The sequence below is a fragment of the Porites lutea genome, chromosome 4 (assembly GCF_958299795.1).
Source record: "Porites lutea chromosome 4, jaPorLute2.1, whole genome shotgun sequence".
Taxonomy (NCBI): domain Eukaryota; kingdom Metazoa; phylum Cnidaria; class Anthozoa; order Scleractinia; family Poritidae; genus Porites; species Porites lutea.
In genome coordinates, this window is record NC_133204.1 from 49,030,179 (window position 1) to 49,045,552 (window position 15,374).

The 15,374-nt window shown below is 37.9% G+C and overlaps 2 protein-coding genes across 2 annotated transcripts; both read right to left on the reverse strand.

Moving 5' to 3' along the window:
- Positions 1–3,059: 3,059 nt before the first annotated feature.
- Positions 3,060–10,039, reverse strand: LOC140933931 (phosphatidylinositol 4-kinase type 2-beta-like). Its single transcript, XM_073383601.1, has 9 exons — positions 9,574–10,039; positions 8,596–8,796; positions 7,909–8,040; positions 6,712–6,865; positions 6,238–6,314; positions 5,337–5,433; positions 4,426–4,559; positions 4,260–4,319; positions 3,060–3,762 (listed from the first exon to the last, which is right to left on the reverse strand). The coding sequence occupies exons 1-9, from the start codon at positions 9,919–9,921 to the stop codon at positions 3,589–3,591; spliced, it is 1,377 nt and encodes a 458-aa protein (XP_073239702.1). The 5' UTR covers positions 9,922–10,039; the 3' UTR covers positions 3,060–3,588.
- Positions 10,040–12,807: 2,768 nt separating this feature from the next.
- On the reverse strand, positions 12,808–14,655 carry LOC140936025 (uncharacterized). The gene is made up of 2 exons (XM_073385605.1): positions 14,638–14,655; positions 12,808–13,960 (listed from the first exon to the last, which is right to left on the reverse strand). The coding sequence occupies exons 1-2, from the start codon at positions 14,641–14,643 to the stop codon at positions 12,905–12,907; spliced, it is 1,062 nt and encodes a 353-aa protein (XP_073241706.1). The 5' UTR covers positions 14,644–14,655; the 3' UTR covers positions 12,808–12,904.
- Between the last annotated feature and the right edge of the window lie 719 nt (positions 14,656–15,374).

Here is a 15,374-nt window from a genome sequence, read left to right on the forward strand (position 1 = left end):
AATCAGTTACATGTAAAAAATATTTCATGCCGGGGGGCGGGGAGGGAGGGAGGGTGGGGCACTCAATTATTTGACCGATATATGTGCCGCTGAACAGGGTACGATTTTCTGGGTCTAAAAACTGGGTATAAAATTTCATTATTTGGCATGTTGAACAGATTGTCTTTTTGGACAGGAAGTTGGAGAAGAGAGGTCTATATGCATGCTACCAAAAGACATTCCCGAATTTAAATGTCAAAGTTATGAAATAAGGTTCTTCTCAGTTATTTAGGGTAGACTGGAAATGAATACACCCACCGGTGGACCCCACTTTCTTATAAACGAGCCCTTATATACTTAATATTACTTCTTACCCCTTTCTAAAGGACTATCACTTATTTTCGCACTGTTCACACCAGTTTAAACGCAGCACGAATCACGGTTCGAGGTCAGATCAAGTTAAGATTCGGAAGTAAAGTTCGAGGCGAATATATCATTCCTCTACTGCTTTAAACAGGCGCAAGAGTTTCCTCATTATAAATTAGCTGATACCAAACGTACTTACGGCGAAACAGAATCGTCGCGAAGTAATTTAGAGAGGATATATGATTTCACGGTTTACATCAGCCATGTACGTATTGCTTTCAAAATCTTGGACAACTTTTCTCCATAAATTAAGCCCGTGCGGAAGGAAAATAGGTTGGATATGTGATGAAAGTGTGTAATTAAGACAATTAATAAAGGTGGAATTCAGGAGGTATGATTTCGAAAACCCCCTTCTTTCAATTAGTTAGTAAGAATTCAATTTACCGGAAAAATCTGTTAATTAACAGGTCTAATGCTATTGTGTGAATTATTACAACTGCTGTATTATTCTTTGTCGTTTTTATGTAATTTTGGTCCAATAATATTGTTATATACTTTCTTTAGTTTTAAGATTTGTAACCGTAACATGTTTTGTGTAAATAAAAGACTATTACAAAAAAAAGAAAGAAAACAGGTTGCCAAGGATTGCTTCTTAGAAAATCAGTTGAAAACCCAATGGAGTAAGCGACTCGAAGTGATGTCGGAAATTCAGGCTACATTATACCTCTGATACGTTATTTGACAAAGCATGCAGTTAAAACCGCAAAAAAAAAAAAAAAAAACGAAAAAGAGAACAAATTTAAGTACTGCCACAATGAGATTCGTTTACACTCTAGGCATTTTTTAAGCGTTTGGTGTCAGCGGCGTAACAGCGGTGCTGCAGCAGTAGCCACGCCCCGAAAAATGGCGCAGGTTGTGAAGTAAGTTGGTTTTAGATTAGCATAACATAGGGTAGGAAGAAGAGAGGTCCTCCTTTACGATTCTCGAGTTCTTCGATTCGGAGTTAGCAACTTCCTATATCATTTCCTAGGCAAGTTGTGTTCACTCAGCACGGACTGCCACGAAACCTAACGCATAAAATTGACACAGAATTATGCACAACATATTTAACTAAGTTTATTAAAATATCCTAATATTTTTCTCTTTTATCATACTTCTTTCCTTCAGCACAGTGCAACCTCCACAAAATCACAGGTGCCCATTACAAGAAGAGGTTTTACTGAAATAACAATTTCGTTTCCAGCGTCGTTTCTAAGGAAAAGATTGTTTTATTTCTTTTTAATAATTAATAGAAGATTACTTATTGAAGTGAACCGATCAAAATTCATAGAGGACCGAATAAAAGAAACTACAAGCTAAGAACTTCCAGGATGTAATTAAGTTAAGCAGCACTTCAGCCGGATCCATGTAGCTGGTTGTAACTCCCAATTCCTTAACCCTTTAAGCCTTACTATTATACATCAGACTCACTATGAAAAATCTGATTGGTCGAGAGCATTCAATCAATTCACAATAGCTTGTGAACTTGACATGATAAATGCAATATCTGCTGCAGATATTGCATTTATCATGTCAAGTTCAACGTCTGCCTAGTTACCAAGCCCCTTGGAGTGTTCTCCCCAGAAACAGAATAGCTGAATGTCTTCTTTTGCCTACTGTTTAAAAAATGTATAATAAAACAATTATTGAATTCGCTTTTCGCATGATATTATGAATTATCAAAACCTCGTGTCTGTATTATCTGCCGAAGCCGAAGGCTGAGGCAGATAACACAGACCTCGGTTTTGATAATTCATGATATCATGCTCAACCTCATCCAATAATTGTTTAACATACACATACAAATTCTCCAAACTGACCTCTATAATTAAATTCTTTACAGAATGTGTTTGCATTTTCATTATGGTGATCATTTTATCAATTCTCATAACCGTATCTCTTGACAATGTATGGATATCGTTAGGAGAAAATTGATGTTGGTCACTATTGGGACTTCAACGGTCAATAAACACACAGTAGAGTAGAAAAGTGAATCAATGCAAGATAAGACACCAAATAGTGTTACTGTAGTCCGGATTAATAATGCGGTACTTACATTCAAATCTTCTAATAAAAAAACAACAGTTTTCTGTATTAACATGTTATACTGCATTGTCACAGGGTCTCAGTGTGTTTGTGGTTGTTTTACTGCATGTTAAGAGACGAACATTTTAAAGCAATTTTCTTAGGATATGAGTATTTAACTGTATGATGCGGATTGGATCGTTCAGTGTAATTGCTTGATGGTTCTACAAATTTCTATAATGCTGTCATGTATAAAGAAGAAAAAATAAATGCAAATTTGAATTAAAGGCAAAGCATACATCAACAATCACAGTTGAATCAAGTTACTGAGGACACAGTTGGTTCTGCCAGGAAAAAACTAGTTAAACGTCAACAAAACTTTGGTCCTTAACCTAGACTGTAATCATTACTGTACCACAGTAATGATTTATTCCAACTCTGCGTACGTTGAATTGATAATTTTTATTATTGATTCCTAACTAGGCAGTTGGCAAATCAAACAACGATAGAACCCTCTAAAAAAATGCCATTAAAATATGGAAAAAAAGATCAATTGCAGTTACTCAAGTTTCTTATGCCTTGACACATCGAACTGAATAACAGCTTTCGACTGGTTCTAAACATGTTAAGCCTACAGGTAGGGTGAAACCCCAAAGTATTATGATAAACAACTTTAAGCATTTGATGGTTTGATGGATTAAGGAATAAGGGGGGTGGGGGGGGGGGATTTTACCTTTATTTAAGTACCAAGTTTAATTTGCCTATTCGCCTGAAGTTCTTCAGGAAAAAATCAACTTTTTCAGATTTTTATCACTTTCAAATACCAGGAGCATCTTACTTGGTCACCAATTACAGCAGTTATCCTAGAGAACGTTACTAAGATCTACCACATAATTGTAATTTGTAATATAAGTTCTTTCATCGAGTTTTAAGACTCGACAGCCGAGCCGTACCACAAACAGGCCCATCTTCCTTCCTATCTCATTTTCATCAACTTGAACGTCTGTCCCAGAGACCTTGAAAAGTCCAAGCTCCTGTTATTACGTTGAACGACGCTGTTACTGTATCTCATAAGGATTGTACATGCTTGATCATCTATTATGATCATCTATTAACAGAATTCCTGTCTTGAATGATTTGATCATTAACCAACAAAAGCGTTCGTCACTAAATTCACTGTTAGCACCAGGAGAAGAACGGCGAGCGATGCTGGAAGCTTTGAGTAAAGGCATGACTCTGGCTTCTCAACCTATCTCCAGCGTCGACTTTCTTTCTTTCTACAATAACAACAGGCATCTGTACAAGCTGAAGAGGAGATTTCTTGTCTCGCAGAGCTTGAGTTAAGTTTAAGATCTGAAAATAATGAGACAGAAAATCACAGAAAGGAAGAGAGAGGTTAGCTTAGTTGACGAGAACCTGACAAGATGTTTAACGTTGTAGACCCAATTACGCACACCTAAGACGAGTAAGTCTTGAGGAAACAAAAAAAATCCATAACAACTAGCTACGGACCAGAAACAGTTTCCGTGAAAGTTGCAACGCATCAATGTTGCTCTGGTCAGATTCGCAGGCGTTTACAATGTGTACAATATAAGTGTACAATGTAAATATAACAATCGTCAAGATGATGAAGGGTAAAAAGGCGGAAAATGAAAAGAAAAATGAACCGCCTTATTTTACTAAATCTGTTGCTAATCCTACAAGAATAAATTGAAGTATATTTGGAAAATTCTCAGTGAGAGTCAATAATATTGAATGACTTCCTGTAGGACGTCATGAGGACGTGCCTCTATTTTTTTGTAGTAGTGTTTTAATGACTGGAAATTAATACAGGAAAAAATATACCTTACCTGTCCCCGTAGCACTGACATTTGGCGTTCAAACAAAGATTTATCAAAGCCCTTATCCTCCTGTTAAGGAAAAAAAAAAGACAATAATGACCATTAGTTGGAAAAGACATGTTACTTTATTTCTATTCAAACTTTTCTACCCAATATAATCTTGCCGAGTACATACCCGAAAAAGAAGGTAAAGATCATCCGTTAGATCCTGTACAAAATTCATATCGGAAAGAAGCGGTAAAATAAGCTCACATATCTCCTCCAAAAATGGCTCTTTAGCTTGTGTTAGCCATGCCCAGTGAAATGGATCTGCAAGATAAAAGGAATATGTTTAAATGAAGATATGATCGTCGCAGTGGTAATTCTGTGTTTTCACTCACGTTTCCAGCATCTATGCAAATTTATTGGAACAAAAGAAAGCGTTCACATAAGAAAAGAGTTCAACTCCCACAGGACTGGTTTGGGACACAAACATGGCAGCCGTTTTATTTTTTGGGGACACAAATATGGCTGTCATGACGTCATGTGAAAACACACAATTGCAATTTAAGCAATTGCAAATTAACCCGAAAATATTTCGGGACTTTAACGGGATTCGAACCCATGGCCTCTGCGTTAACACTTCAGTGCTCCACCAACTGAGCTATGAAGACCCATACATTGGGAGCAGGCAAATTGGTAGAGTTCATTCCTTTCACGGGTTAAGATGAACTCAACAAACTGGCCTGCTCCCAATGTATGGGTCTTCAGGGCTCAGTTGGTAGAGAGCGGTGCAGTGCTAACGCAGAGGCCATGGGTTCGAATCCCGTTGAAGTCCCGAAATTTTGGGTTAATTTGCAATTGCTTAAATTGCAATTACCACTGCGATGATCATATCTTCATTTAAATTTGTATTTCCGCAGTTCAGATCATCTTCAAAAAGAACACAGTAATGCAAAACATACATGTACGCCAGTGCTGAGCTCTTGCAGGGCCTTATGGCCCACGTGACTCTACATGTACTTTCTTGTCTTTATGATCCAAGAACTTCTTATACAGCAAAGATAATTATCATAGAAAAACATTTTTTCAAATCAATATACTTACAAGCACGCCAAGAGTCAGGGTGTTTGAAAGGAAACGCCAGTCCATTGTCGATAGCAGCCACATATATTTTGGGAGGATCCACATAATCCCAGTCACCCTGTTAACAAAAGAGTTCATTCATAAAGTATTCAATTTATTCATTGAAACAATATATTTCACTACTTCCGATTGACTCAAATCCCCTGGCTAATTCTTCATAACCAGCCAGCTCTGACCAAATTTGGTAGACCTTTGTGAATATCAATTAAAACATTGTCAAGAATATACAACTATCCCCTGAAGGGGAGGTGAATAGTGGTGGATATATACCCAGAGGTGAAGCGTCGAGGTATATATCTAGCACTGTTCACCGACTCTGAGGGGGATAGTTGTTTTAGTATTTACCAAACTCAGTTGGATAAAAACGAAAAAAGTTACTTTTGTAAATAAAAAACTTCACTTAGTAGGAACTTTGTTTACAATTACCACATATTTGGGGATTTTGTCAAGTGCATTTTTATGATTTTGTTGCAAATTCAGCATGAAAATAATTTTCTAACTACCAGTAAACACTGACTAGCCAAAGGTTGTCACTTCCTCTGCATTTGTATGTATGGCTGCTTCATTCATTGTTCCAATTTCGTCTTTCCGAACATGTCTAGAAACAATATGTCATTTTGGCTCCAGTCGCAAAACAGTGAATAGCCAAGGATATTCCGAGTTACCGGAGCCAATCAAAACACGCAAAAATTGCTATTCACTGATTTGGTAAATACTAATACAGGATTATTGCCAGAGAAGAGATCAGCAACCGAAAAGTGCTGCCTCCCCTTAACACCCCCGCCCCCTAAACACAGATACAGACAGACTTACATGTTACTACAGAGCACCTACATGTCATGGAACACACTGGTCTACTCACCCCTTGTTCACCTTCCACTTGTCTATCTACTTCTGGTGTTCTTTCATACTTTATGAGCCAATTATCATTTCCTCGATCTGGAATGGAAAAGAAGTTTTTTTCATTTTACTCTATGGAATAACAGGAGGGATTACTGTCACAAGTATAGACCTGGAATTCTTTTGCAAAAGCATGCTAAGTGTTTTCACTGGCTACTTTGGGGTCACATGACTTTTTAAAGGGAACCTGTTCCTAGCAAAAAGGCCCTGAGATGGAAACACTGACAAAAATAACATTAAAATCAACTGCCTTACAAACGACTAGATGTTTATTAATTTTGATAAACATTGAAAGTTAAGTGGGGGAATGTCAAAAAAGGGGCCTGGATAATGACTTCCTCGACATAACTGATGTATCTAATGATACTTATGCTTTTTGCAGCACTTTGAATTTTGTAAAATAGTTTTATATTGCAGAGCAAATTATTGTATTTACCTGTATTTCTAATAATATAATCTAGACAGACAAGTTTTTGAAATTGAAGAATAAATTCTTTGTGTGTAACAGCTGGAAGTGCTTCCACCTCAAACTTCCTCAGATGAAACTCAGCATCTTTATAACCCTCTACAAACAGCTGAAAAGAGCCAAGCTGGAAAACAAAAAGTTTCCAAAGACATTAGTATTCTGTCCTATATTCACATTGCTCCTTACAAGCTACATATGTAACAATAATTGAAAGTACATGTACACTGTATTCTTGATTTCTAATTTTCAGTTATCAGAAGCAAACTTGAGTTTTCTTTTGATAGATATATGTTGCTGACCAGTAGAAAATTTGGCTTTCTCTACTCACTTTGTATGAGGTCACAGATATGGAAAGGAAAGTGCATCAGCCAATGAGAATGCTGGATTTGCAGTACATGTGTACATGTTCCATGAACATTCTTAAATAATTCATAGTTCTTAGACTCAGGTATTTATACAAACTAAAATGGTAAGACCTTGCATGAATTAATTTGCTATAAAACAGAACGTGTAGACTTTCTTATTTGGAATGACTCAACGGTTCTTCCAGAGAGGTTATGTGAGGTCTTAGGAATGGTGATGAACAGTGGGTATGTTGTCAGGGTTCTATCTACAGCTGTAGGATGGCCACGAGCTTCCTGGGGAGTCAGAGGGCATGGCCCTTCAGAAATTTTCTGAAATGAATATGTGCTGAGACACAATCTGGTTAATTTGGAGACACAAGTGAGAAATGTTACAGTATGTGCACTGACCTTGTTGCATCTGGATGATTTTTCTGATATAGTTACTTATATACTGTAATGATAACAATATTTATTGCCAAAAACAAGAGGAAATGAAATTTAAACCAAGGATAAAATTGAACCAAAACATATATATATATATATATATATATATATATATATATATATATATATATATATACAATGTCAACTAGACTGAACATGTATTCTAAAACAAGAGTAATGATCAGTGTAAAGGTCTTTTCGTTATTTTATTTAGGATTTGCATTAATGCAATACATGTATTGATAACAGACATGTTATACTTTTTAGCAACATCATGAATAAAAAAGGTCCCTTGATTGTTTGCTGTGACCAAGATACCCAAGAGTATGTAATGAGAACGTTGTATGCTGACACTTTGCAACCTTACTAAAAGCCTCACCTTAGCAGGTAGTCCGGCTTTAACATGCTTTCCTAAAGTATCTGGAAATCTTTCTGTTGCAAACTTTTTTGACCTTGCCTTTGCTCGATCAAATGCAGTGTAATTAAATGTTGGACTAGCAAGTCTTACGACCTGAAAGAAAAAAGAAAGTACAGTGTTTTTAAATCTAATAATCTGTATACTTTATGCTTATTAACCTAAATCCAGGTTCATATTTTTAGTATATGTTGTTCGTATATGTTGTAGTTTTTTTTTATCGCAGGTAACTTTTATTTTTCTTTGTTTCAACTTCATAAGCATACATTACCATAACCAAAAACAAAAGAAAAACAAAAATTACCTGGGATAAAAATTAACTGTGACATATACACGTTCAGGTCACCCTAAGAGGAATAGTTGAGGTCATAATATCAGAAGCCATGCACAATAATTACTATGTACATGTAAATAGCGATTAAACATGAATGAACATCATTCTTTATGGCAAAATGTGTACCTCACCAAGAGGCATTAACCTGTTGGCAGTAGTTATTGGCTGTCACCTTTGTTTTAGGGACAACAGTAAGACCAAGTTTACCATCAACCAGTCTTGCTCCTTCCTCAGATAAATACCCCTGATTTGGAATTAAACAATTTCTACCAAAACTGAAGGACAACAAATTTTGTGACACCATTTTTGGCTCTCACCTTTGTTTTAGGGACAACATTAAGACCAAGTTTACCATCAACCAGGCTTGCTCCTGCCTCAGATAAATATCCCTGATTTGGAATTAAACAATTTCTACCAAAACAGCAAGGACAACAAATTTTGTGACACCATTTTGTCCATTTAGGGTTCAAGTGTCCATAAGGTTCCTCATCCTTGGGTTTGAATACACCAATCTTTTTCTGCAAATAATACCGTGTAAAACATAAAGGTACATGTACATTGTTCAAAACAACAGTTGTTTTTATTGCTGGAAGTGGAATTTGGGCGAGAAATCAAGCAAAAAGCTCAGGCTCCACTTGTTCAAAAGGAGGAAAACACTATCTTCTGGATTAATCTTACTCCAGTGGATAATGCAATTAAAACATTCTCTAAACCTTATTCAGTGAAAAGTGATTTATCTGGTGGATAGTGCTGTCCAATTATCTCGAACAACTGGGCCTGCACTTTAAACACTTAAAGAAAATATTGGTGCACCTGCATGCAAACGATGGCAAGCTCCTAATAATTACAGCCCCCAAGATGCACTTATGAGAAACAATTAAGTCTTAAATTTTATATAAACAAACAAATTCATATAACATGTACATGTATCAGCTATGCGTTTCACATACAATGGTAAATATTATTTATCAATAATATATGAGTTAAATATTAATTCCACAGTTTTAACAACGACAAACGTGATAAAGTTTGCAAGAAATTGCATGGCACCCAGCAACAATTCTTTCAAGCAAAATGTCAAAAGTATAAAACCTGTTTCAATGCCCACATGCGACCATGACCTTGCATAAAACGAAACCGGAACTGAAAATTAAGTTAATTTAGAAAATTAAGTAAGATAACACACCACAAATTTAACCATATTTGTCTGTTATGGATCTCAATACCGTCTGCCACGGCGTGTAGAGATAGGAGTTAAATAAGTCTGCAAAAACTAAAAATCACTGGGAACTTACCCCTTCCCTGTCCTTCACAAAGTAACTTCCACTCGACCCCTGGTAAATTCGTTCGGGCAAAATGCCTACATCGATTGCTTGTTCGGCCGCATGTATGATGCCTGTAAATTCAGGATCATCGAAATGGTTTCCTTGGTATTCAGAATCACTGTGACTGTCCATTCGTGATCTAGATCTGCCAAGTAAAGGTCTCTGTTCAGAAGTTCTGTTATCGTAATAATGCGAGCCGCCAACAATAGCTGTACTGTAACTCGCCGGGTCGGCGTGATAAGGAACTACATCGGGCCCATTAGGGCGGCCGTCGGAGACGAAATCGATCAGTGGACGCCCTCCTTCGTCTACTGACATCTAAATCTTTAATTCAGGAGCCTTGTTTAGAAATTTTCCAATCGTTTTGTGGGCATTTCATTCGTAGAAATTGCCACTAAAATGGCTCTATTTTGGTTTCTTACAAAATGTCATGATTTCATCTCGTGACACGCATGCTTTAGTTTGGGTGTAATCTACCGCTGACTGGTAGCCGGAAGTGAATCGCCTGATTTTCTTTCCGATCGCTTTCAAATTTCTTCCCTAGAATATCGTTCCCTAAGAAACAGTAACAATAATGCCTATTCTTTTTACACGGCTTCGCAGTGTCGTTTTGTAAATTCGAACCTTCGATGAGACAGCTCTTTTCCTAGGGTATTTGAGGTGCCAACGTGGCTACAGAAAACTAGGTTCTTCGGTTGATTCGCCCGATACATGTGTAAATAATGTTTTACATGAAATGCTCAGTTCAAATTACCTTTGCAAGGTTTTGACTATGTTTTGAAGGGATGCAGCAACAGGGCTAGAAAACTCGAACACGTTTCCTTGACGTTGTTATCTCAGTGTTTCAAAGGACCGCCGGCAACTAGGGCCTTAGTTACAGTCCAACTTAATTAATATAGGCACTGAATAAAACTTACCTGTCTTGAAATAATTTTAGATTAATTTTAATCCCTGTTTCAGAAGCGTTTAAGTTGCACAAGTAATCCCGTTGTACAGCCTTGGAGGCGAAGCTTGCATAATCAGCTGTATGCAAATAGTTTCAGCGTGCAATCATTTTAATGCAAAGCACGACATGGACTTTGCCGTAACACGAACTTGATGAATAGAAAAATGCATAATTGAATGGAAAGAGGAATAAGGTGTAAAGCAGATTTGAAACGCAAATAACGTCTACAACGACCAGTTTTCCAAAATATACGTGAAATATACGTGTTTTGATCCATTAACCTGAGCGCTTACTTTCGGTGAAAAATTTCCGTCATATGGTACTGGTATTTTTTTGGCACCAAAAACAGGATCGAGATTGAGTTATTCCACTTACAAATACCGGTAAATTTTTTGCTTTCTCTCGACTTGGAGCGTGGCGCTGATCCAAACAAATAGCACAGAAAATTCCGGTCGTTTCGGTAAAAACGGGAAAAAGGTAATATCTCGAAAGGAATTACTTTTTTTCCGGACAATTTCCACCGGTATGAACCGTTCCATTTGAGTTCTCCTTGGAATTTCCGGGTTTTCCATACAAAAGGTAAGCGTTCCCTATGTCAGTATGAAGATTTACAGGTATTCATAGTGCCAAAGGATCAGAGTATTGTACATAAAGTAAAAACATAATAACAAGATAACCTCCGAAGAGAAGGTGGTGAGGGAAAAAACTCAGTTGTGAACGAACCGCGAATCCTTAAAGGCATTAGCTGAGAAAAAGCGGTGTGTATTAGGGGAGCACATGTGAACAATAAACTTGTGATAACGTGAAAGAGGCCTTTGGAGAATTCAGTGTTTTTCCGATAACTGTGTTATTTGTCTGGAGGGAACGAAAACTTGAAGTAACACAGGTGGGGTTTGTTCTTTGTTGCTCCTGTTCTTAAGACTGAATTTCGGATTTCTTCACTGTTACTGAATAACACACGAGAGCGCTGTATGTTGACTCTAAGTTGCCTAGTTCCTAGGCCTCAGTATTCCGCACGGCCAAAGCATTTCGGGTCACGTGGTCCAAGCGAAAACGTGTCGCCTTGGATGAAAATCCTTCAATAAGAACGACCGAGACCCGGTTTTATGAGCCAGCGAGACTGAGCACCCCACCCAAACCCTTGTTTTCACTAAAACCGCTGGACGCCACAACTTGGTTGAGGTCGTTGTTATCTAAGGTCTTTCGCCTCGCATACGTCACCGAAGTGAATTGACAGAGAGGGAGTGGGAAAACGCAGTACAGGGTCTAGGCAAGACTCTAAGTATGTAATCAGGAACTTTCCCCTCCCCCCAGGTCTCACCAGCTCTTATAGTAAAAGAGTACTGCACGGCCCAATCTCGTGAACTAATTTCTACAGCCTGAATAATATATTACTATGAAATATTATTTTTAAATACTGTGAAACTGAAATCAACGGCCGCATTTTTATATAACTAATACAGTTCTAAACATTTCGTGAACTGAATTTTCTTAGCTTGTAGACTGTCATCAAACTAGTTCTATGTCGCAGACGCTGTCAGTAAGTATATTGGTTATTTATTAGCTACTCAGTTGAAATTGCCGTTAGGGTTCGTATACTGATCTGAAACTGAGACCACGCAAGGTTAGTTGCATATATGTCAAGATTAATTACTCAACACACTGTCTCAACCAGGCTGACCACTCGACAGTAATTGGCCAATCACAGGTCGCATTCATGAGAGAGTATGTCTGGCGTTGTCATTCGATAAAAACTAAGAATATTTCTTTCATTTCCCTAAAGTGTTTACTGAAGTTCGCTTTAATGTTTTGGATCACAAATAGCTGGGCTGACCCGGTTGATCCAACGTATAGTACTACTGCATGAGCAGGATTTTAATTTCCGCTTGCTCGCTGAAACAGGCTTTGTTTAGTACAGACAAGTAAAAAGGTTCTGCACACCGATGAGTTCTTTGTATGTTTCCTGGCGATCATTTCTTCTATTCACGTGATATGTCCTTTCAAGTTTAACTATGATGGTTCTAAGGGCTTGTTTTGTTTGAAGTGAACCAGCCCGATAATTAGCCGCACTAGTTCGGCTCATCTCTTGTTTCCTCATCATAATATTGTCATATGTTTATATGAGAAGGCGGGCTGGCCCACTCCGGCTGAGATCTCGGTTTCTCGAGCCTTCTCATATAAACACAAGGACAATTTTAAGACGAAACTAGGTGAGGGCGAGCGACCCCTGTAAAGCGGGACAGCCAGGCTAGACGGGCTGCCTTACTTTATATAAACAGGCCCTTAGGCAGGCTATTTTAGATTCAAAAAAATTGTAAGTCATTACGAAAATAAACTAAACAAAGACAACATCTGTCAAACATCTTTGCTCATAAATGAATCATCATCGTCGTCATCATCTGTCTCGAATTCTTCTTCATCGCCTGCTTCGGAGTCCTCCTCATCGGATTGAGCGTCAGAGTCTCCACCATCTTTTGAAGCGATTCGGTCATAAACCCTAGGATACATCTCACATTCACAACAAGACCTTAGTTCCTGAGCGTATGACTCCCACACTTCTTTGTAAACAGTTTTTCCCACAACGATGCTTAACAGCTTGTCTTCCACAAACTCGCCTTCAAATCTCAAAAACGATAAATGCAATGTCCGCTGGAAGCATAACCCCATGTTCGCGGCGCATTGATGGTCTGCGTCGTCACAAATTACTTCATTTATGTATCTGGGGAATTTGTCTTTGCCGAGATTCGTGGTTGCCGAGCATTCGGTGCATAATCGATGAAGATTAGTTTCATATACTTTTGTGCCTCGATCTTCGCACTGACGAATTTCAGTGCCGGTAGGGGAGCTGGTTGGGTCATCCCTTTGATGAAGCAAATCTGATTTTAATTTTGTTGCTTGAGATTTTCTCGAAAAACGTAGCTTTTTCGATTTCTTTGGAGTATTTATTTCTTCGTTTTGAAAAGTTGTCAAATCTTCAAACTTGGCTGCATCTGATTTGTTCACTGCCACATATCTTTTTAAAAACCCTCCAGTAGATTCTAGTTGTTTCAGTAGCTCTTCGGATGTTCTTCGCAAGCATACGACTGGTCCAGGCTCGTCTTGAATTCGAGAAACCCTTGTGTGGTTCCTACAGATTTTCTTTCCTAACGATGGTACAGTAGTGATCTTTGTAGGGGGATTTATTGTTGGATTCCTACTTCGATGTTTGTATTTTCTCCTAGTCCGCGTACGTCGCACGTGAGCTATCCAGCCTTTTGATACTCCACGAACAGTACTTCGTGGCTCGTTTTTGACTTTATTTTTCATCTTTTTTTCGCCATCTTTAGTTCCACCTGGATGAAAACTAGCACTGTATACCACGATGAAGCTCGCAATTAGAAGAAAGATTGTTACAGGACTGAATGCTCTACGCTGAAAGAATAAGTAAGGAGGATGCTTTAAAAAAGACACGAGAGAATTTTAACCTTACTTAACCGGCGTCACGAAAGTCTACACGAATGCCATTAAATTCAAGTACTGTATCTACGCTTGATAGCAAACGACTGACGCAGAGGGGCAAGAAAACTAAAGAGATTACATCATTCAAAAAGCTAATATCCTTTCTTTTCAAGGTTCCACTGCGTCGTTTTTCATCCAGTTAGGTGTATTTTGTACCATGTGACCGTTTCATTCTGCAAAGGGCCCATTATGCAACAACGCCTCATTCAATTCATATTCCTGGATCTCCTTTAGGACTAGCACGATTGAAATAAGTTCGACCGCTGATCGGTGCGTCACCCCCAAAGTCGAGCTTTTGTGTTGGTCACGACGATAACATAACATTCGTACCTGGCCACGTTTTCACTTTCTTCACGTCAGATAAGGCATGCATTACATAAAGGCTCTTATTTTCGTGAGTTGAAATGATATTGCGAGAGAGAGTCTAACATCACTGATTTATTTGCCACCCCACGTAATGATCAACTCGTCATAAACACACCCTCGCGTGTTTCTTGACTTAGTCAGGGGTTGTTAGTAGTGTAAATCAGCTGCAGATTGAATGACCTAATATATATTGAGACAGTTTAAATAAGATAAACTCAACATACCTTCATGATTTCTTGCGGTTTGGCAGGTAATTCAAAGGGATAGGGAGGAATCCTATTTGTTTGTAATAGAGTCACAGCTATTAAGAGGTAAATAAGTAAATCATTATATTCCACAATAATAAGAATGACTTTTTCTTAAAATTTTGAGAATCATAAGCCGACGTGTGGTAATTTGTCTCAAAAACAAAAGATGAAGTAAAATTGGGAAGTGAAAATGAAATTGCCGTGACTGGCAGGAACTGATCATCTTGATAAGAAAACAAATTAAATTGGCACTTGATTGTTCATAGTACGTTGAGAGTTTGTTCATTGTTCCAGACTAGAATAATTTATTTCATCGTAGAGCCGCCATTACTGTGTAAAGAGTTTTTAAGCCATGTTGACTCTGGCATTGCAAAAAAATCTCTGACCAGTTGGTCACACTTTCGCTTTGATGCCATTCCAGGTCTTGGCAAACAAAGATCTATAAAGTAACCATACATTTTTTTTCTGGTAACAATCTGAGAGGAAGTTTGGACGAACAAAAATATATTTTAAAACGCACCTTTTGACCAAGATGTTTTTAGTGATCCTCGTTCTTGCAGGCGGTGAAGTTTTCAGTAAGTTTTGAAATATTAGACATTCAAACGCAGCCAAGACTTTACACTTATAAGCATCGGGCCAACCGGCGAGTGACTCTCCATATGGCTAATTTGAATCATCTTGTGATGACTTTAACTTAAGTTCAAAAAATGATG

What these genes read in the sequence shown, in the direction of transcription:
- LOC140933931 (XM_073383601.1), bottom strand. Translation starts at nt 9,921, where the DNA reads ATGTCAGTAGACGAAGGAGGGCGTCCACTGATCGATTTCGTCTCCGAC. An exon ending in AAGCCGGACTACCTGCTAAG is followed by an intron (nt 6,866 to 7,908) that starts GTGAGGCTTTTA and finishes TTTGTTTTCCAG; the next exon opens with CTTGGCTCTTTTCAGCTGTT. An exon ending in TTATATTATTAGAAATACAG is followed by an intron (nt 6,315 to 6,711) that starts GTAAATACAATA and finishes TTTCCATTCCAG; the next exon opens with ATCGAGGAAATGATAATTGG.